Below are 24,347 nucleotides of genomic sequence, written 5' to 3'. Positions count from 1 at the left end.
GTTTGAGAAGCTGGAGCTCAAAACAACAACCATCTCAACCTAACCCTAATCTGACCAGGGTTTTTGAAGATGTTCTTTTCAGCTCAGCACACACAGAGCCAAAGCTGCACATATTTCCTGACGTCTGAGCAACAACATCAAACAGTTGGTGGGTTTTTGTCTAAATAAAGTGTCAGTTTTAACCCAATGTGACAAGAGAACACAGTCAAGCATGTAACCATTGAATCCACGTGTTCACATATATTTAATCTGCCATAAATGTGATGATGGTAGACAATCAGAATATTGTAAAACATAAAATAAAAAGAGGGTGTTTTAACATATGAACATTTAGAGAAAAGCTTGTAACGGATGTTTTGTTTTCTAGGCTCCACGAACGGCACATGCTCCTCCTGGTAAGAACTTTAAGTGGTCATAACATCATGAAAGAGTGATTTTTTTAAAAAATGAAAAACGACAAATAGAAGCATACACGTAGGATAATTTATGGGAAAGCAATCAGACAGAGTCAGATACAATAGCTTGCCTCATACAGTCTGATAAGGAACATTCTATGATGAAGGAGGAAATGCATTAATGAAAACACGGGGCTTCCTCCCCCTAAGTTGATCTATAGCCCAACTTGTTTTAGCACCTTCAGTGTGGTTCATTTAACCTACAGGTGGACTGAAGACCACTGAGACTGCTCATTTTCTTTCAAAATGCCACAATTCTTTCAAAAAACAGACAAATTTCAATCCCACCACTAAACAAACAGCAGGTGGAGCTAATTTCAATTTGGTGCCATTAAACCACAACATAACAAGAGGACACAACAAGATGGCATCACTGAAAGAGCTCCAGTTGAAGCATGAACTATGAAAAACAAAGATGGTTAAAATACGCCATTTCTGATCTGATGTCTGGCAAGACTTCATGTTCCTCATTGTTTGTTCTTTATGTCTGTTTCCATCATACTTTGTCATATTTTGCTTTTATCAATCCACTAATTTTAACAGCTCAGCCGACTGTCAAAACATACCTATGAGGGTCTTTTTAACAACACTACTTTATTTGTCTTTAATACAAATTGAAAATGTGCTTACTTGATTAATGGACAACCATTAAATTAAAAAAAGAAAAGAGAAAACGTCAGAATTCACTGATTCCAGTTCCTTAACTTTAAATATTTTCTGGTGTCTTTCCTCCTCTATGACAGGCAACTGAACATCTTTGGATGGACAAACAAAACATTTGAGGACCTCATGTTGGGCTTTGGGAAACATATTTTTCACCAATTTCTGCTCTTTGATAGAGCTATAAAGCAATAAAATAATTAAATAATTAAATTAAATAATCAATTGATGATGAAAAAAATACTGGAAGCATCCAGAAATACATCTCTTAAATGGCAGAACACAAACCAGTAAGGTGGGACCTCAAAATGAGGTTAAAATCACTTAATCAGCCTATTCCCTCGTATTGATTCATCTGTCGTGGTCTCTGCTCTACTTTTATTTTATCTATTTAGTTCCAAATTACATTCCTAACTATTCATTAACTCTTATTCTCTGTGTGCTTTAGCACCAAATTACTTGATGTTTTACACAAGAACTGTTGATGTGTTCTAACCTAAAAAGTGCTTAACATACAAATGAAGTGTGTTTGATTGAAACGTTGATTAGAATTAGTGAAGAGTCTAGAGTTCATCCCAGCCTGGACTCAGAAGAATTAAACTTCTCTTGCATGTGAGACAGACACTTTCTATTTTGTGTTAACTTTCCATTAAAACACTTGAAGGCCCACCGTGAGCTGCGCCATGGAAAGTCAGCCTGTCATCACCGAGGGGATTGTGGGTAATTTATGGTAGAGAACTACCTGCTGCAGAGCTCAGATGTCGTTGCGATCTGAGCCGTTTAAAGAAGGACTCGTCTGTAGACAGCCTGGAAAAGACTCTGCATGGCTTCATACAGTGTGTGGAAGGTGTACTTTCCCTTTGATCATCTCTTATTACCGCAGTATTTAATAAAGAGATATTAGAGCTATCCTGTAACATCTCAGCTTCCTCTGAGACAAACCACTCCCTGTGAGCTCATCATGGCTCACCCCTTCTCTCCCTCTCTCTGGGAACCTATAGTCCACAATTCTTCACTTTAAATCTCAACCATGACATGATAAAACATTTTCATTGGAGGTCGTCTTTAGATTCTGCGGCTGGACATTCAATTTGAATCTGTCTTTAGATTAAGGTGTACTCTCTTGTTGAAAAAGTCTTGTATTTTTAGTAAATAAAGCATTTTAATTAGATGCTGCTTTTTTTTTTTTTTTTTTTTTTACAGTAACAGTATTTCCAGTTGCCTGTTTTAACAGAACTGTTGCTGCTACAGCTCAGTTAGCATTAGCATCATCACATGTCACTGTTGTCTCTATAGACTGCATATAAAAATGGCCGACACGGCAGCTCCTGAGAAGTGAAACCAAAACATCTGGATCTCCCGCCTGATTGGACATAAGCCCCCTCAGTGTTAACAAATGGTATATGTGAGATTTCTATGATATTTCCAAATGGAGTTTCTATACTAACTGTTTTATACTAATTGCTTGCATTTATAGAATCATATTTCTAATGTTTTACACTGTTTATGATGATGTTTTACATTGTCTAAAATCAAAATATGGCTTCAGTTTTAATTATTGATGAAACATTGTTATCATTGTTCTCTTTTTTAGAAGCTACTTTTCATTTCATTGTGGTTTAGTTTAATTGTGGAAAAAAAATATTTTTCATCATAGATTTTTGGACTAAATCAACAAAAATGAAAGCTTAAATCATAAGTGGTTCTAATTTTGTTTACCTGTGACATACCACAAACTGACCACACTGTGATCACTGCAACTTTTGCTTCGTGATGAGTGTATTTTACGCCGTGAACACTGCTATCTGCAACCCACTTGACAGTTTACGCACCACCTGATATTATTCCATCTTCTATCCATATTCTGTGTTTGTCCAAGTGCAGTTGTGTATTTCGCTTTTCATTGAACCTTCCTCATTTTGTCAGTGTTGTAGTTGATCTACTATTATGCCTAATTTTTGCTCAAAATGCAAGCAGTGTTTTAGTTTTTGACGGCTAAATATATATACGGTGCAATAACTCTTTTACCTCATTTTGCTGTTGTAATGTTCAGTGTTGTGAGTTGAAAAATTTGATCTTATCTCTTACAACTTTCTCACCACATACTGAGAGATAGCATAGAGGATGAACACAACAACAGACTCCAAGAAGAGGACTTCATTCACTCATTTCAGCCTCAAAACACAGACTATCTGAGAAAATTTGACCTTAATCTACCCCTTTTTGTTCGTGTCTGTGTGTAAAATCTCACATAAATAACTTATTTCTTGTCAGTGTGTTGATGTAATGTCCAAGTCTGGAAAGACAAATATGTATGTTTCTTGAAGTTTACTCCGAGGTGGATAAAAGGTGATTCATGTAGCCAAAGTACACATGGAACACAACAGTGTTGAAACAAAAACAGCAGGACAAGCCAGACCAGGCACTGAAACTAATTCAACATGTTCTGTCTTCTGTTTTGTTTTGCTTCCCGCTGTTTTACGACTGTGCACTGTATTACATCATTTTGTTTTTGTGATTAATTATTGATTTGCTCCTTGCAGGTAGGCTTTTCTTTCCCAGTATCGTCCCAAGCGACGACACTGTAATAAAAGATTCCTGAAAGTAAATTCGACTTGAAAAATAAGCTGTATTTTTCACTCCTTTGGTTTCTGCAGCTTATTACGCTCTCAGCCCTCCACCCATCAGAATCTCTGGAGGATTACAGCTCAGCCTGAAGGAAACACAATATCGTACAGTGGGTGTAACACTATAGCATACATACACCCTTCCTTCACATACAGGACTCTGGTGTATGCTATAGGAAGGACCAGAAACCCCCTTGTAAAGCCACTCAAAGACATATGCTTCAAAAATTGTGTTGACTGTTTTAATCCACGGTCTAAGAAAAGTGCTTGTTTTCTCCTTTCATGTTTTATCCTTCCATCATTATTCCTCTCTACTGTTTCTTAGCTTAGAACTTTTGTTTTACGTCTTCTCACAACTTCAGAGTTAGAAGTATATTTACACCTAAACACTCCAATCTGTTGTGCTAGTTTAATCATGAACATCATTGTGCGGCTTTAAAAGCCTCCACTCTTATGATTTCAGGCCTTTTTTTGGAGCTTGGATGCAGGAATTTGCTTCCATTGGTTTGAACTGGCCTTTCTGCACTGTTCTGCCTGTGCCTGCAAGGGTTTTTCCGGCTTGTTCCCACAGTCCAGAGACATTCACGGTGGGTTAGCTGGTGATTCTAAATTGGCAGAGTGTGAGTCTACATGAAGTCTCTGTGATGGACGAGCAACCTGTCCAGGGTGGTCTTGCCCATTGTCAGCTGGGAAGGGCTCAGCCCCTCTTAAGGATAAAGGAGGAATAGGTAATGTCTCATTCTATCATTCATGGTTCAACATAACCTACCAGAAATTCCACTGGCAACTCCAGCAGCCCTTACAGTGTTGCATTGTGGTCCAGTAAAATTTGGTTCAACCTTGTAGCCACAAATCTTTGCATTGGAACCCTCACTGCACCAGCAGACTGGCCTCATTCAAATGTGTGGGGTGGCTGCAGTTTTCCATGAACAGCTGACATCAGTCTGAGCGCAACATCTGTGAGGCACAACAGTCGGTGTTCCAGCTGTTAGATGGAGCTGAGGTTAAGTTCTTTAACATCAAAATGTAAAAACATGCTGGGTATGTTCACGGGGACACTGTCGAACCAACTGTTGTCCCAAATTCTGCTTCTGTTTCAACTGTCTTCAACGTGTTTTAGAGTGAAGTTCCAAAAGCTAAATGTTGCCCCCCTTCATGAGGTAGTACTAAATCTATTTCCTGGTTAAGGAGAGGGTGGGTGCTTGTGATTTCTCGAGCAGATGTCAATAAACACCACGTAGCTGTAACCAATGTGACAGCAGGTCTGTCCCACTGTTGCCTTTTTAATGAGGTATGTCATTGGTGTGCTGCCTTTCCAATGACATTCCTTCCATGTTAGTTGGTAAAGCAAAGCAGACTCGACCACCTTTATAAGCTCTCATAAAACTCAGGTGATGGAAGTTCTTGGTTAAAGGTCATTAAGTGGAAAAGCAGCATCAGGCCCTGGTCCAGTCCATACCGACAGGGGTGTCCACATACTTTTAACCATAGCACTCCACTTCCCTACTCTATCACCTTTCCCATCCTTCTCTCCTTGTATTTTTCCATTTATGCATCTGTCACTTTCCCTCACATTCATCAAATCTTCTTCATCCAGTTTTACTACTTTCTCTCTGTCTTATTCCTTTCAACAGATTTGTCTCGTTCCTGTGCCATATTCTTCACCAATATATCCTTGATAGCTCCATCCTGCTATATATATATTTTCCTCTTTCTCTCCTCTCAATTTGTTTATTTTCTCTGAAGCTGTAGCAATTATGTAGAAAAGAAATCTCAATCTGGTAATAACATAAAATGCTGAAAAAGCGCTGCCTGGAGTTCCTGACGCAATTAATAAAAGTGATTCAACACTGAAAAGGCAACGAAATGTATGAAATGTGGAAATATTTTGTCGCGTCTTAAACTGTCTCTCTGCAGTTGTTTCATATTTCAGATGGTGAAAAATGAAACGTCCGGATACGATTTATGTACAGTCTCTACTCCCTTGTTGAACACATTCGTCTTTCTCCTTTTGTTGATTTCACAACTTTGAAGCTAATATTTCCTTCTTTATCTTTCCTCCTTTCCTCTGGACCTATACACTGGTACTTTTTGATCTCTTTTTTCAAGTGTTGCTTCTCTCTTTTACTGTCCTTCATTACTTTCTTTCCTTCTCTATCACTCTACTTGTTCTGAGTCCTCCCTCCCCAGAGGACGTTGTTTAACTCGAACCATGCCTCAGCGGCCCTCCCATCCCTCAACACAGCGCTCTGAAAACAGAACACGAGACACAGCCCAGGCCAGGACATGTTCTCCATATCAAACACAAACGTTCCTACAGCTGCATGTTTCTGATGGCACAAAAATCAAAGGACATTAATGCATTTTGAAAGTGAATATTAGACAACTCCCCTTCACGGTTGACTGTTTTACAATAGGGTCTGTGCATTTTAAGAGACACTGAGTCTGAGTTAAGTCATGACAAAGACTTCTACTCCTAAATGACATGGAACATAGTGTGAGACTACATTTATTGATTCTGCAAGGGACACAATGACCCCCATATTAAAAGGTGCTTCAAGAAACAGTGTCCACGTTACTCTAAATAACCCACAGACTTTGTAGTGAATAACTTTCAATGGATATTCTTTCTACTTAGTAGTGGAAACAGTTCTATAGATACTGAGCACCAGTCAAATCTGAAAAAAGTCCAATCAAAACCATCAACACTGCATGACAGCAAAAGTTACACATTTTACATTTATAAAGTTTTATATTTTTTAATAACTTCTGTGATGCAACCATTTAAGATGATGTTTTTAAACAATGTCATGCTTTTGTATGAATGTTAATAACATGCACTGAAAGGGCAGCAAAGATTTCAATACTGTGATATACATTATCAGAAAACTGATATAACCTCAATAAACCTGCACTGTTTGAATATTTTCACTCCTGTATAATGGTACACGATAGTATGGCTAAAAAGTCTAGCACAAGTTGGCTTTAAAACATGCTTCTATTTTTTAAGCACAAAAAGAACTTTATAGGTGAGTTTGGTTTCTTCAGTCTTGTATTTGAACTCCTGTACTAACAAACGTAAGTGGTTTTCCAGTCAATCCCGATCAGAGGGAGCCCAGAGGGCAAAGTAATTCTTCTACCTGAAAACAAACTATATAACCCAACAAGTCAACCATCACTTGACTGTGGTATGTGGCATAAATCATAAAAAACTGTCTTTCTATCAACAGTGAGAGTTTCAGGTTCCGCTGAAATGAGCCAAGACCAGTACTTTTGTGACTCTGGACAACATCTGCGCAATTAATCAAATATTAATCAGGATTTTGGTTTACCACAACTACATGATCCACTGCAATACTGACATTTACAATGCGTGCTCAGCTCATAGAAACTCCGCTGCATATCAAATCAAGCACTTCCTAAACCAACAGCCTGCTACCAAGATGTCTTGGCTTCACTTCATGGGAACCGTCACGTCGCTGTGCACAAATTTCCTTGATGCTGCAACTGCAGTCCAGAGTAGAAGAGTGATATAAAACAGAGAGCAGAAGAGCAGCACGAAAATCAAATGTCTGGATCAGAAAATAAAGAAAGAGTTGCCTAAAATGATGACGATTTAGGGTAATCGATGTTAAACAATTTATATGTCACAAAGCAAACACAACTAACTTGTTCATTTAGCTGAAAAAAACACCACAAAATGAAGTCAGTGAATGCATGAAGGCCAAGAAAAATAATATTGCTATTACCTGCTACTATTGCGTCTACCATTGAATCTTCGTCTTTGTCTGGAGTCAACTCAGACATACATAACAGTGATAGTGCAGTGAGTCACCAGATCAAGTAAAATCAAAGTAAAAGCAGCTCTGCTTCTAGGAGATGCACTGTGAATAAGGACCAGTCAAACATTAATACAAAGACTTGTACATTAGCAGGAATGTAGCACAACATGAAAGTTCCCTAAGTGCTGAATGCAATAAAATATTTTCTCTCTAAAATTAATGAATAATTGTGATAAAAATAAAAGCTTGATCTTAATACTGATCAAAATAATTCTAATTATGATCTTGGCCACAGCTGTGCAGCCATATTCGGAATGCACTGTAAGAGTGAGCGTTCAGTGTAACTCTTGGATGTCTCACAAATAGCCGGTTCAAGAAAAAGATCCATGAGTTTCAACACTTATCTGATGCCAAAACACTGCACAGCTGTTTGCAATGACTATGAAAACTCTTTAAAACATGTTGATGAGATCAGACCTTTAATATGTACGCAACACTGCTGAAAAAGCTCAAGTCTGACCTGAATGTCACTAACTCACTCTGCCTTTAATGAACACGGAAGTAATTAACTCAATTGTCATCTTTTATGGACAATGAAACAGTCAAGTTAACAAACCACAAAATACAGTGTGAATGAGGCAGGTTTTAGTTGTTGAGAACATTACACTGAATGCAACTGTTAATTAAAAATCCCAGAGATCATCAGCTCAGCCTCCATCCATTGTCATTATGGGTTTGTGCACCATTGGAGGTTGTGAAATGAGCAGCCACGCTCTCTAATAAAGAATGTTACTGATGAAGAGATCTATTAGAGAATTTCACTTTGAAAAGCAAAGAAGTCGAGCTTCCCTCACACTCATGATGGTCATTAATTAAGACGTAAATTGAAAAATAAATTGTAAAATCAATCTCTGATGCAATCTGTGAGGTAATGAACACTTTCCATTACTGTCCAGCCATGTCTGAATCAAGCAATACTGAACATTTACAAAATGAGTTTTTGCATGAATGACATACATGCATTGCAGTGAAAATGCTGAAGATTTGAAACTAGAATCAGTTAGATGCCTCCACCAACCAGTCAAGCTGCAGTTTAAATCCACGTCAGTTTAGATTTACGTAATATATGTAGACACTTTGACTTTGAACTGTGTGATTTAACTGTGAGAAACAAAAACCAGAGTCAGACTCCTTCTATGTGATCACGTTTGGCCAATAAAGCTGATTCTAATGGACAACAAAGCTGCGGTCATGACAACAGACAGCTGCTGCAAATCTTAAAACTTGGATGCTTCACATACATTTTTAACCTGGCAGCACAGAAGATGTTCACAATTAGCACAGTGGAGAAATTTTCTCCTTCTGATCCTGAGTTATGGCATTGAAAAGTGACTGGAAAAGCATTTTTGCACAACATTATGACATCAAAGTGTTGACTTTTAAGCTTTTGGATAAAATGTCACCATTATTACATCCTATTGTACATGTTGTGTGAAATGTTATCATAATTATTCTACAAAATCTTAAGTTATGTGCCAAAAACATATTTTTGCAAAATCACAATGTGAGGTTTTCTCTGCACAAAGGAGTTATTGGTGGCTCCCAAACAGATTTTAGCCAGCACCATCGAAAAAAATGACCATTAGAAAAATGGTAAGAACTGAAAATAAACCAGTGGAGTTTCATTTAATCAAGCATAACAGACATTTTTGTTTCTATAGGGTCAAAAATAACAGGGAAAGGTAAAGATTTTTGTCGAATGGAGAAATAAACTGTGTTTACTGCATGTGGAAAAATCTTAATGTTGTGCTTAGTCGTTAGAGATCGACTGATTATAAATCTGACAGAAAATCTGATTTGATATGCAGCATTTTTCAGATTATTGGTGATTTTTATTTTTTAGATTCTAGATAAAATAATTTCACTTTTAAAATGTCCTGCTTCAGCCATAAGTTGTAGACATCACTTCAAGCAATGTCCACCTCCACAGCACGATCTGACCAATTACATGCTAGAAGTAATAGCTACTCAATACTACATGATATATGCTAAAAAGTACTTTAAATTTAACATACGTAAAACATACTGATAGGCATTTCAATGAAGTTCTGTGCTGGAGTTTGTATTATTTTCAGTTTTACTGCAAATGCGTACTGTTGATTGCTATTATTCCTAGCGGTAAACACTCCCAATTACAGCCAGAATAAACCCTGCAGTGACCTTTGACCACAAAATTTTAATTAGTCCACTGTTGAGTGTCAAATTTCAAGAAACTCCATCTGGGCAAAGAGATATAGTTTTCACCAAAAAGTGACACAGACAACTAGAAAGCACAATGCCTGAGTCCACTGCTAAAAACAGAATATTGCATAAGGTTGAGATGGAAAGGCTGTTGTATTGACAAAAATGAAATGCTACAGGTCAAGCAAATAAATCATGGCAAACCTGAAGCATGATGACTTAAACATCACTCAAGTTTTCAGTGAAGAGTGAGCGATCATATTAATGCACGAAACCAACAGAAATGTGATATTTTCATCAGGTTTTCCATCGTTTGAGCTTTGACTGGAGCTCATCTCATTGTGCCCTTTTCTTCTTCTGCAGCGGTTTAATGGTACAGACTGGAGAATAACACCACCGACCAATTCATCTCAATCAACCAAGTCCTCACATTGGAGAAAAGTGGATGGATTTCTTGAAAATGACATTACAATTGGATGGAAACCAAGTTATAGGCAGACACAGTCAGGAATGTTACATGTGTCTCGAAAAATCTGATGAAAAAAACATTGGTGTGGGATAAAATATCCATGAATAGAGGCCCTCTATGGACAAAACTCTTGTCATTGAAGTTTCAGCTATCATCTGAACTTGAAAAATGAGTTTTAAGCTATGAGACTGTCATCAGCTGAAGTCATCAGTGTAGGTAGAGAGATTAGAAGAAAGCAACATCAAAGCGTTGCTGTAATTTTAACTGTGGCTACCACCAAACTATCACTTGCATCTTCTTGTGATTATGTGCTTGTTTGCTGATTGACTGGTGAGGTCACTGGTGTATTTTGGGGAGTACTAACCACAGCAAGCTTGACGTTCCTTACCTACAACAGAGAGGATAAATCTGGAGATCCACACAGCCACTGCCTCTCTCACAGAGTTAATGTCTAGCACATGAAATAATAACGACATCAAGTTTAATGTTAACGTGGTGGGACCCCATAAATGACCACTGAAGGTCTCTGGAGGCCGCTTTGAGAAGCAGTGCAGGATGAAGGAACAGAGCAACAGATAATGGCTCTCTTGGCTTAGCAACACTCATAAAACATGGTCCTATACTCTTAAAAGCGTCCTGGAGAAGAACAGGAAAAAAAAAAGAATGATTGAATAATGTTGCACCATAAGCCTTTAATCCCTTGGCTGATTTCTCTTCTCCTCCAAAAAGCTGGGAAAAGATTTGCAAATATGCTGACTGCATACTCCCATGGATGGGAAGAGTTTGAGAAGCAGAGGAGGGAAAATAGTGGAAAAAAACTAAAGAGAGAAAGTCAGCAAAGAGATGGGAGATGGCCAGAAACCACAGTGCTCAACAAGGAGACAGATTTGGAGAAGGACGTTCAAATAAGAAATGATCTGAGCAGTCGTTTTCCAAAGACCACAGCTTCATTTGAAATGAAAAGAATAAAGGAAACAAGCTGACAGTCAGCTTTCATCGTAATGAGAAATCAATTAGCATTCAGCAGGCTGCACAATAAACAGTAGGGATGTATTACAGCTTCGCCAGGGATGAACTGACCAATTCTTAAACATTTTTTATTACCCATTTAGGGTTCATTGAGTGGATGGATGACTTCTCTGATTAACTGGTCCTCTTTACTTTTGCGCTTATCCCTTCCTATTAACTGCATGTGTTTCTAAAGCCTGTACAAAACAGAAAAGATCTCTGTGGCAAACAAACTTTTACCCAGCAGCATTTAAACACAGGGTTCTTTGTAGTAACTGTTACTGACGCAGTTTAATGGCAACTAATATTGCTACACTCCCCATTTAGCCAGATGTGTAACTCAGAAAGTGTTGGCAAGCATCATTTATCAACTCTTTGAATGTCCTTACTTGATCATTTTTGTTTTTTGCACCTGGGCCGCTTTGGGACTGTGATTTCATCGATTTAGCATATCTTTGATTGGTTCACTGCAAATCATGTGTGCCATTATCTGACGGGCATTTTGGTGGTTTGTCCATGACCTTGATGTGACAATGCGTTGCTAAAGGTTTCATTTGTTTAAGCGCAAAAGGAACTTTGTAAGGTCTTGGGAAAGATTGGGATTTGAATTAAAATAAGTACTTTGTAAGGGTTAGAGGGCATTTGGCATCAAGTTTATAATAATAAAAATAAGGGTAAGGCTGTGCAATGGTCATTGCTGAATCCAAAAGTTTTGTTGTCCCATCCAGCGACCCCGACCTCATCCCTGTGCCTCTAGAGGGCGCTGCCATTAAAATATACTCCCTACAGGGCTTTTGCTGAAAGGACTGATGCTGCCTGAGGTCACATCCCAGTAAAAGTTAATTATGATTTGTAATCAATGACAATTTTTGAGGATGTTCTTGTTGCTAACCAAACAGTCTAAGAAAGCAGACCTTTTTCATTCTGCATTCTCATCTGTACATGTGCTACCATGGATTGTGAAACATCATCATTCATAGTTGTCTGTGATGTTCCTGTAGAGTTCAGATATGTGATATAGCTTATGACAAAATTTGGTCTGAGAAATGAAACCTAAAATTTGTTTTTGTTTTTCTAGAAGTAAGGTCAAGATTCACATTTTTATGGGACACTAAAACAGTTATTCAGAGAAATGAAAATTAACAGAGGAGGTGCATCTACAGTGGTGGAAAAAAATTTTTCGGACACGCTTAAAATTTTACATAATCTCAAATATTATCATGAAATATTTGTGGAAAAATCTTTTTTGTGTTTCAAAAGATGTGGCTGCATTGGACAGACACAAACAAATACAACTGATATTTTTTTTGTTTCTTGTTTACAATAAAAACCAACAAAACTAAATTCTACAAAAATGACTCAATACTCAAAATTTCTTATATTTATGGAACCAATCAATTTTAAGTTTTTAATGGCATTTTTTTAAGGATTTGGTTAGTATTATGGCTATGACGTACTAAAAGAAACTGCACTTAAAAAGTGCACCTAAGAGTGATTCTTTATACAATATTTCACAAATGTATGGAGTGTCCAAAAACTGTCTTCCACCACTGCATCTATTCAGTTTGAATATATATTTTAACTGGATAGCTGTCATAGAACTAGACTTATTTTGTCTAAAGAACAAAAGGTCTTTAAGAGTACCTTTAAAATGGGATTATTTTGTGATTCTAAAACATAAAAGATAACAAGTTCAAAGTCCCACAACTATGGACTTGTGTATTCTGTATTGAATAGGATTGCTGTTTAATGACTGGAATAACCTATGCATTATATTCTTTTCTATTTTTTCTGGACTCTGTATTTGTAAATTTATTCTATACATTTCTGTGCTGCATTACTTGTGGAGAATTAATGTCCTTTCGTGGGTGTTACTTTGTTTCTTTCTGACATTTTCCATTAAATGGGGGGACAATTATTGCTTTGTGAATCTGTATAATAAATGTTTTTGTCTTTGTCTTAGCTCTTCTTTATGGTGTCATGTCTCAATACAACTAGATTTCCAGTGTGCTCATCTAGCTTTTTAGCTGTGCATTATTAAATATAGTGAAAGATTGCTACAATGAAGGCAAATATATACCTAAAAGCACATCTTCTCTTTTCAGTTACTATGTTCATAATTTACAAAATAATCCAGGCAAAATACATGGCAGAATATACCAATGAAGCCTTAAAAAAATGGCAGCTCTATTTCTTTATAGAAATCTAGTATTCTGAGCATTTAGAAATTCATGAGGGGGTGAATAATCAAAAACATCCCAGTGACCACTCCCCTTTGTTTAAGACTTAAACATCAATAGTAAATTGAAGCATTTTCTCTTATTGTGTTGCTCTGTGTTATGCCACATGTGGACGACAAGAGGAGGAGGCTGCTGACTGAATGAATTACAAAAAGTTTTGCATCTTCTCTCATGAATAAAGCTGCAGAGAGGACACACTGCTAAGCAGAAAACACATGCTTACTAGGTAATTTACCTTTTCTTTTCAGACCGATATGTTTTACTGGAGTGCTGTGAGCAACATTTCTCTTCATTTCATTTATCAGCTCGGACTGAGGATTAGTGTACTCCTTATACAGGCCTTTAAATTTTAATTGTAAAAGCAATCAGACAAAACTGTAATTGCCAGAGTCACAGCGTTTATCGGACATGCCTGAATTCCCCCTGTGAAGAAAAAAGTGTCGACTTGAGGACAGAATCTGCTTTTTCTCTTTCTATGACTCTGCAGATAAGTTTGAATCAAATCTTGAGAAGAATTTGAATTATTCATTACAACTATTTATCCAGTTAGGGGTTCTGCTGAGCAGGCACACTAATCTTTTCAGAAGAATAAATGCAGTAGAAAAAGCTATTTCCTCATGTTTCTCAAATCCTAATGCATTTGGAATATTCGGCTCAAGAGACACATTGCCATTTATCATTTATCCATGTCAGGCTGACCAAGCAATATGCTTTGTCTTTGCCCTCTTAAAGTAAAACATGCTTTTGTATTTAAATAATGCACATCAACAGCACAGTGCCTGTTTACCTGGAACAATTTGGCTTTCAGTTTCTTTCTTAAGGACCCACTAATGAGCAACCGGGCATTCAACTGAGAAGCTGCAATTCACTGACGAGTCTGTGTTGACCATAGACTTGTTTTTATAACTATTAAGTCAGCTAATGTCATTCCTTGTACGTGAAAAAGTATGTTTCTTATCCGCATCAGGGATTACAACAGAATCGTGCAGCTTTATGTCGTTACATGTAAAATTATTGTGTATTTAGCCAGAAAAATCTGGCATCCTAAAGTATTAAAAGCATATTAAAACACTGAATGATTGCTGTATCCACTCTTTAAAGTTGCCAAAAATATGAGATCATGCAACATCTGTTCCGGTTTGAAGTTAATTTGAAGTGCCTTTTGCTTATCTTGTTGCGGATGGTTCATGTCAGGTTCTCTGCTGAGGGCTGATCAATCTGCAGCTCATAAACTCTGGTGTGTATATATAGAGCATGAAATTATCCACTTAGGTGATTAATACCGTAATTACCTGCCAATCTACTAAAGCCATTTATATAACCTGTTTCTATTTTGCCTGCATGGTTACTCAAATAACATTTTGGAAACAGAAGAGTGGTGGACATAAATTTGGTACCATGATTCTGCATAAAACAAACAGACAAAAACGAAAGTGATTTGTCATAACTCACAGATGAAGTCACTGTTGTGACTTCTGAACGCATTAAGAACATCTAAAGACACTGATTAATGTCTGAAGATGGCATATTTTAATCAGTCAAGATGCTGCATGTATGTAAAAAAAACAATAAGATCTTTATAGACAGACTACATGTTGTTGGTCAAGTGTATTGCATTTGCTACTGTCAACTATTGTCACATTTTCTCTTCTCTGACACTCCAAGGCCTTTTCTTTCATAATGCATCTGAATGTTAACATATGGTTGTACACATTTACACACTGAAGCTGCCCAGTACAACCTTTCACTCTGGGAGTTAGACGTCCCTCAGCATTGGTAATAAAGAAACGAATCATCAGGGGGAAGAAAAAAAAAAGAAATATTTTAGTATCTTGCTGGTTTGTAGATGAACTCTAATGTAACAAACTGGTGTCTAATCTGTAGCTGGCAAAAATATCGCTGCAGCAGCAAAGCAGTGACATAAAGGGAAACATAATTTTTCATATTGATGCATCATGGCATCCAAAATAATGACACGTAAACGAGAAGCTATAGAGGCTATAGTGAAGAAATACTACCAGCCTGATATCTGACAGTAACCTGCTGTCTCTCGTTCATGCGTTGACGTGGTTGTCGAAGACGGGAAATACTTAGTAAAGTGTGAATTATGGGAAAATGATGCTTCATGTTCTGACTATAAGCTCTCTCCCTCTCCTCACCCTCTCTGCGGCTAACCGCCAGCGGCTAATGATAGTCTAGACCGTGGCGTGGTTGTAATGATACGTTAGACGGCAGACAGACGACTGGTCCAGGGTCCAATCAGACGGTGGCCATCAGCGTCACCACCATCTCCTGCAGTGTCACTTTTTCACCGCTTCTTTTACATCTCTAAGAGCGGAGATGAGAGCGTAAGGTTGGTAATGGAAAATCATGCAAGCGTCCTTCATTACATCTTTTCTGACCATTTTTTTCCCAGGCTCACAATGGAAGATCAGTTGCCTTCATCATTCTATGGGGAGTATAAATATAGCAAAGTGGCATGCTAATCAACACACATTGAAACACTATGAAAAACAATCACAGCACTATTATTGAAGTCTCTGTTCATCACCACGTATACTTGTCATGTCTCACTGTTAATAAAACACCTTGAATCCTTACAAATGTCTTAATGTTGCTCTTGTTAATTAGCACCATGTTGAACATTTATATAATAAGGCATCTAAATCTATAGTTCTATCTCAAGGCCATTAAGCTCCTTAACACTTTTGCTCCTTTATGCTGTTCATTCTCCATGTGCCTTTTTGCAAATGTAAATTGTGTTCTTTCAGCCCACTACAGGTAACTTATGTAATTCATTTCTTACCTACTGTGCAGCTTGTTTGCATCTTTATTTCAACAATTTGACAATGTAGAAGTGTTTTTGTCCACTAGTTCAAGGTGCATTTTCAATTTGCACATACAAATCCTAACTGAACATGCAAAAAGTTCATCAAAAGTTTTTATTTTGAGAGTTTGCTCCACCTTCGCTAACATGGTTCATCTGACATAAAATGTATTTTTTGGCAGATTGGCAGATGAAATGTTCTTGATATAAAAGTGTGAAAAGCTTTAGAGTGAATCATTACCCTAGGTTTGAGATTAATGAAGCACAGAGTGGAAGATGCTGGGAATGCCATAATAAATGCAGCTTCTTCATCATATTATTTTATGAAGACCTCATGCTATACATTTGTGGATTATTTGTCACCGGCATTATTTGCGTTTGCTCACATATACAAGACACAGATTCATGAAATAATCCAATGAAAATAAAGACATCGTTGCTTTCAGTCATACATGCAGAACATGCAGTGAGCTTTGTGCTGAAACACAGATGGAAATACAGACAGAAAGACCAACACAATGTGCAGAAACTGCATTTCACCTTTACACTGATAAAATATTATAGTTATACAATGCAAAGCAAAGGTCAATGGGGGAAAAAAAAGGCTTATAAAGTGGATTTAAAGGCAGTCAAAGTTTGGACTCAGTCTCATGAGTTAGTTCCAACTCTACATAGCTTCACATATTTTTGTTTTCCCTATAGAAGCAGACAGGTCCCACAATGAGTGCAGAGACAAGCAGCAATATTTTTTAAATCAATTCAACACCAGGCTAGAATCCACTGCAGAGATCAGAGGACTGGTGTAGTATGTTACTGACCGAGCTGGATCAGTTTTTGAGGGGATTACAAAGAAAAACAGATGAAAGGAAAGGCAGGAAAGAGACTCCTGGTACAGGAGGAGTGTCTGCAGTGCCCATGTTGATGATCTGTATGTGATACACATTTAATGCATTTAACGTATACACTGTGTGTGTGTTCTTACCCTGCTGCTGGGCGTTGAGCAGTGTGGGGTCAACAGTGGGCACTGATCGGGGCATAGGCACTGGTTTAGCAGCTTCTGCTGGTCAACAGAGACACTTGAGATTATGATAATGATAACACTAAAAGAAATACTAATTAATAAGTGGCAAAAACTATATACACTAGTTTGCATACGCCTACAAATGGTCACTTGAAACAAAGAAATTGCAATAAGTTTAAATTGGTACATTCAGTAAAAAATTGGAATGATAAAGACGGATGTTAGAAATCATTGTTTTAACATCAAGCTCAGTATTGACTGATTTTTAACACCAACATTACAGCAACTGAGAGCTCTAAGGAATTCTGACTCGAGGTAGATGGATGGAAAATGTCCCGCACTTTTTCTTTTTGTTCCTGGTCTTCACTATGACTTTGATCCCTTCATAACCTGTAACCAAGTGACCAAATCATAATCTTTCTCCAACTCTAACCATGTTGTTTTTGTGCCTAAACCTGTCAAAACTATAATAACAAAAGTGTCAGCTCAGACAACTCATGCATAATTCCAATCAGTGCACTACTGTTTAATTGAAATGACTTCAGTTGTGCACTCAATCTATTTTTTTCCAGAATATCTTGCATCTCTGAAGCATGAAATATACTTGTGAATGTAAATAAACGCCATACTTATTGAAACTGTTGTGAAATTAATATTTCATGATTTATTTGTTATCGTCAGCACAACCAGCTTTGTTTGTTTGTTTCTGTCTCTGAAATCCGTGCAGCAGGAAAGGGAACACTTGGATTTTCCAGTAATTAAAAGCCACCAAGTATCTGTAAACATATCAATCATAAATGTGCTGCTTCACTTCTGAACTGTTCCAGTGGAAAAAAACCAAACTCAACCCGGACAAACTATATATTATATCACTGCGACAACAGGCCCTCATTGTCCAACAAGTGCAACAACAACAACAAAAACTGTGAAAGATAAAATGTAGTCTCCATAGATTTGGTTCTGTATCAACGACTGACTTTTGAGATCCTGTTTAGATCAGACTGTCGACAAAACCATGAACAGCAACTCTATCTTGTCATTTTCAACCTTGTCATGAAAAAGGGAGCTCTTTAGTTTACCTTCAATGTGTATTTCTTTTGTTTGTTTGTTTTTGTTCCAGTGATGGAAAATGGAAAGAAAACAGGACATGGAACTCCAATATCCCTCAAAATAGGAAAACACAAAAAGGTTCAACTTCAATTTATCTTTCTATTTGTTCTGATTTTCAGACATTGGATGTGATTCCAAGTGCCACAAACAACAAATACTTCCAACAAGAGAAACATTTAAAATATAGTGAATCTATTTCCAAAGAAAACTAGCTTTTCAGAGGAACTACAGAAACTTTAAATCCAACCACTCATGTGAACATACACCTCGTCTCTCATTCCCACACACTGAAGCCAGCGGTATATCATGCAGCTCTCCTGTGATATGTAACAGCCTTACACTATCAGCAACACTCACAGGGAGTGAACACACACCTCGTCTGTCAGCGGGACTTCGGGTGACTGGACGAGCACCAAGGTCAACCTCTGTCTCTTATTTTATTGAATCACTTCTTCCTTACACCACGGACATTTGATTAAATGCCAGCCAGACAATATCCAACAAATTGTGTGTGTGGGAAAGTGCGTTTGCACTTTCTGTGCCAGCTCTTTGTCCACAAGTTTGTGTAATCTGTAAACACCCCCAAGACTTGAGGTTTGCTTGTGAATGTGTGTGTAAAGCACATACACACTACATTATGCATTGTGCTCTGTCCCTAAACATGGGAGCCAAAACAAAACCCCTCGCACCCATGTACACAAAAGACAACAGTACCTTTAAAATGGTGTTACATAACCTTTTGTCTTTACACAATTTGCAACAACTAGGTCCTCTTGCACAAGAACACTTATTCATTCATACCTACATATTCATACTCAGCATCTTCATGTCCACCTCCCAATAAACACAATCACTGCTGAACTTGACACTGAGGTAAACTCTGATTAGATACTACGGCCCTCCCTTTGGAGCACTTTCCTCATCTTTATGGTCTCTGGAGAATATCTGCAAACATTTGCACAAGTGCATCGTAAGTACACACACTCACATTTACTGAAGTGTGTGTGAGCGAGTCTCTCAGGGAGGTGTGTTACTGAATGCAGAGCCAGTAAATTGTGAGGCCGTCACGTACTCAGCGTTATCAAGGGAAATTAGCAAGGAAGACAGATTACAAGACAAATGATAAGAGGGGCTGGAAGTGAAAAATGGCAGATTGTGTACTTACGTGTAGGCACTTAATAATCAGAGGACAATGGGAGGCCTGAAACACTGTTCCAGTAAGGATGGTACCATTACTCTCATTTTTATTTAGTATCACTGATCTAGCTTTGTTTCTGTGGAAATGTCACATAAATTCTAGTAAAAGCATCACAGCTGGACACCGGCCTGCTTGGCTTCCTTCACTGAAAAACGGCTGAAGTCTATCTAGTACGACCAGTTTGTGACACTGAACTGCAGTTTTCATTCAGCACGTCTGCCCAATGTCAACACTGACAACTAGTGTGCATCAGTTCTTTTTGAACCTCATGCTGCAGTGAAAAGTGGAGAACTTGTTTGTTTCTTGAACAGTATTGAGGAGCACATTTGGATCTAATAGAGACAGTGTAAGCACTTCAGTGACCAAAATATTAGCCTAAAAATCATCCGAGGCTCAGAGTAGCGACTAATGTGAACAGCTCTCTGTACACCAGCACAATGATACCTGAGAGCAATATTTACTCCAGAAATCCATTTTAGTTTAATGTGTTAACATTTGCTACTTAAATAAGATGTTAAGTGCAGCTGAGGCTGATGAGATTGACAGAAGCACCCAAAGTATCCACTTGTAAAGACAACAAGTGGCACAGCGTCCTTTCTAAAATACGGTTTCCCAGTCCAAGCCTCTACAGCACTGGCTGAGCCTCTTTTCTTTGCCGTTTGAAAATATTTGAGTCCATAACAGCTATTTAGTTGTCTTTAAACCACCTTCCTTCTGCACCTAAATCAGCAAAGCTGTTAAATGACAACACTGCTGACTGACCTTTCAACATTCACCTATACTGAAAACAATTTCTCCTTAACCATAACACTTTAAAAGACACCACTAGTGCTCTGTTTATGTCAGAGATATAGCTCTGATTCACACTTGTCTAGTACTACTGAGCTTATCAGGTGGCAGATCATTAAGTTAACTAGCCTACTTTACAACCCTCCAAAATGTGACCATTACATATTTAATTTTTCATCTTTGTTGACATTCAAAGTTACAGCAGTCCTGTACATTTTGACGTGTTTTTAGAAATACTTTTGCCAGAACAACATATCATCTTTAGATATCAACTAGCTATTTAGCTAACTGCTAACTACTAAATCACCTTACCCCCTTTTCATGAATGCCTGGACTCGGCCTTTGATGGTACCAACAGGAAGAACAGTTACACTGGCTGTTATGTCAGCCAAAATTGATATTTTGACTTGGTGATGATGGAAAATGGAAAGTGAATCTAATTTTAATTCATCCTCTGGAGAACCTGAATATTTAGTGCCCTTGATTCCAATTCTGAACCAAAAGAGTCAACCCGCTAGATGCTACAGGAAAATACATATTTCACTTTCCCCTGTTAAATAGAAGAATCCATAGTGCCTATAAGGTGAATGGTTGACTGAATGACTGTGGTGATGCCCTGACTGGCAAATTAGGCACCTGACCAACATCCCAAGTCATTCCTATGGGTGCTGAAATGTGATAGCATTGCACAGACACAAAGAACAGGTCTTATCATACCTGTAGGTGGTGGCAGCTCAGCTGGAGTGTTGGCCGGTGCATGGGCCCCTGGTGGGATGTGGATGTTGTTGTAGTTTGTGGCTGGGGGACCTGATGGGCCTGGTCCCGGACTGGGAGTAAAGCCAATCCCCGGGGCAGGACCTGGACCCAAACCCTCATCCTGGCCCTGAAAGGACTGTGAAGGAGGATCTCCCCTGAAGGAAGCACCGTGGGAGGTGCCAGCGCCTGAGAAACCTTCGGCTCCAAACTCATCTATCAGAGATAATGAGAGAGAGAAAAGGCAAGAACTGTGCTGAGACTAGATCTGGACTTTTTCACCTATTGGGAATGTGATATAAAGCAAGGGCCGGTTTTCAAGGCAGTTCAAGACGTTAGATAGCTCATTAAATGTTCTGTGGAATACTCAGGAGGACCATTTCTTCAATAGAGTGACTTCTAAATCGCAGATTTTTAAACAAATTAAAAAGGTCTGGTGCTGTGTTCCCTGGCAGCTACAGAAACTACTGAGCCAATAAAAGCCTTGTAGATGGGATTAACCCTGACTGATTTCATGTCTTTACAGTTTTCCCTACTCATTCACTGCCTAGTAAAATATCCATCCCACAGAAGTTGATAGGGAAGCAGTGATGGTGTTTGCAATGACCAGTTAACTCTTAATTTCCGTATATCCGCTTACAACAACCCGCACAGCTGTGTCTAGCCCATCCAACCTTTTTTTGGCGGTGTTTCTGTCGCTACTTTACATGTATGTAGCTTGGTGGCATGCTAACTATGGATAATACATTATGCTGACATTCTCAGTCTTGCCTACAGAGCTTTGAATTGGTCAGCTGTTTCAGAAACCTTAAGTCTCTGAAGTCTGAATTTTTTTTAAAATATGAAAGCAGAGCAGACTGGATTATGAGTGGCGACATCATCAGCCTGCGAAGAGTAACAACCACAGCAACGGAAAACTAGCATTAGAAAAGGTGACCAGTACAGATCAGGCTGGCACAACTCTACGACACAACTAAAAATGACATCTATGGAACGTATACCTCGATCACTGCTCAGTACTTGGATCAAAATAATCTTCGTTTCGCAAACATAAATAAGTGAAATGACAAAAGCCAACATTTTTTCCTCTTCCAAGCGTGTCAAAAATTGCCACTTTGTCAAACATGTACGCATTCCAAGTACCAGCATCATAGTGTTAACATTCGATACAGAGATATAGGAGTCTACAGGGGAACCCAGTTCATACAAATGTGACGCCAAGGGGTTCTGGAAAAGTAACGGCACGTGACAAGTTGAAAATAAGACCAGGCTCTATGATCACAATGTCAAGACAAAAAGAAGGGAATCAAAATGGTGATTCAGCGTCACTATCGACGTGAAATTACAAACTTATACACTGCAAACACTGTTTAACTAACTTCAATACAAGTCATTTAAAACACATATCTTAAAACTTGAGCACATAGAACTATTGTTCTACATTGCTCGCTATATAGGTTTTGTGACTAAATACGTGTTTTTGTATGTTTATACCAGTGAATGATCCAGAGGGAAAAAGCTCAATTTGAAATTAATCACTAAATTATAATGAAAAGGTGGCTAATGTGTCTGTCCTGAAACAATAAAGTAAAACAAAAGACAGTAGGAAGTATTGTGTTGTTCAAATACGCATTGAACTTGAAGTTTAAGTGTTGTATCAAAAGAAATAAAACATTACAGTCTTTGTAGCTTACGTCTCTCAGATAAACCATACAATAATGGCACTTGCCCCATATAATTCATTGCCAGTTCCTTGTGTGTTCATCCAGCAGCTTACCCTTTACTTACACAGAGGTGCTGCTACTTAGAAATAAATGAGGTGGTGAAAATGAAGTTTCTCTGCTACCAAGGCATTCAAAGGCCAGAGTGGTGAATGGAGAAACTTGAATGCCCTGGCCGCATTTGGTTGCAATCACAATCCAAAAAATTGTTTCTTCACCAAAAGCACATCAGCTGAGGGAACATTTAAAATGAGTTTGGGGTAAAATGATTAGAATTTATAAGAATATGATTAAACTGTATTGCCAGGAAGTGTGCAAATCTCATTCATAGATATTAAATCAGAAATTGGCTGTAGATGAGAAATGGGGCTTGAAGCAGGCGCTTTCTCAGCATTTTTAACCAACTGCAGGACTAAAGATGGCCTGCTTTTTATTGTTATGCTTCTGCAGTTGTAACAAACAATACTAGACAAAAGAAAGTCTTTGTAACTTGTTTGATTACACTGCCCTCAAGCATCATTTGCTACTATTCAAAATAAAAACTTTTTAAATGTTCTTAGGGATGAGTACTTCTATAGGGTGAGACATTTGCTTTGCTGGAAACTATTTAATTTGAACCTTAAGATCAGATCTATTCTACTTTTCATGCTTGGCTCCATCTCTACAGCCAAACTCAGACTCCCTACAAGTACATAACCAAGCTCAAGTGTGAGGCCAAGTTGGTTCCAACACAAAACACATTTGATATTGATGTGTGAGTTTAAATTGTGTGTAGCTGTACCATAGGGTTACCATAGAAGATTAAATATTACTTAATTTTTTACAAAGGAAAATTATCTAGCGCGTTACATTTTGAAAATGAAGCGCAGCAAATAAACTAAGTGCAAGCAAACTAACAAATCTTTATCAGTTTGACAATAAAATGCAGTGTAAAGCTACATGCTGCATTTATAGTAGCACTGCAGGATGCACAGAACTAAATCTGTAGTATATCATGAATAATTCTTATATATTACACATCAGACTTCTTAAAAATCCTTGAGGAGTGTCTGATGTCATTGTTTGGGGTCCCTTTTGTCCTGTAAAATGTGTAGTGTTTCTTTATTTTCTTGTGTTTCCTGTATTTGCAGCAGGTTTCTTTATGCTGCATTTTACAATATACCTATACACTTACATATACTGTACTTATGAGGAGAGTCAAGTTTTGGTCGGGGATTGTAATTATTGAAAAATCAAGGTTAGAAGAAAGAAAAGAAAAAGAAATTAGTGCCAAAAAAGTCAGTCAAAACCAAAAAAACAGAGCAACAGTTCAAAACACATGACAGACTTGTGAGAAATCTTTAAAAAGCAATGCACTGTGGTGTTTTCATCTCCTCAACTTGAGTCTCATGCTGGAGACTTTGCCTCTCTCAGCAACCACACCTAACATAAAGAAAACACTTCTTG

At 37.9% G+C, this 24,347-nt stretch overlaps 1 protein-coding gene across 3 annotated transcripts in view; it reads right to left on the bottom strand.

Annotated features, from left to right (window-relative positions):
• vta1 (vesicle (multivesicular body) trafficking 1) overlaps nt 1–24,347 on the bottom strand; it is a 77,906-nt gene that overhangs the window by 2,763 nt on the left and 50,796 nt on the right. The window contains exons 6-7 of one of the 3 annotated variants that reach the window (XM_023288264.3): nt 21,145–21,396; nt 17,292–17,369 (exon numbers count right to left, since the gene is read on the bottom strand). In XM_023288264.3, the coding sequence (XP_023144032.2) occupies nt 17,292–17,369; nt 21,145–21,396 (330 nt within the window). The remainder of the gene's footprint in view (nt 1–17,291; nt 17,370–21,144; nt 21,397–24,347) is intronic. The other 2 variants (XM_023288272.3, XM_023288279.3) reach the window with 2 other exon arrangements.

Source organism: Amphiprion ocellaris, chromosome 12 (assembly GCF_022539595.1).
Source record: "Amphiprion ocellaris isolate individual 3 ecotype Okinawa chromosome 12, ASM2253959v1, whole genome shotgun sequence".
Classification (NCBI taxonomy): Eukaryota; Metazoa; Chordata; class Actinopteri; family Pomacentridae; genus Amphiprion; species Amphiprion ocellaris.
The sequence above is the reverse complement of the archived record's forward strand: the minus strand, read 5'-3'. Positions and strand labels throughout refer to the sequence as shown.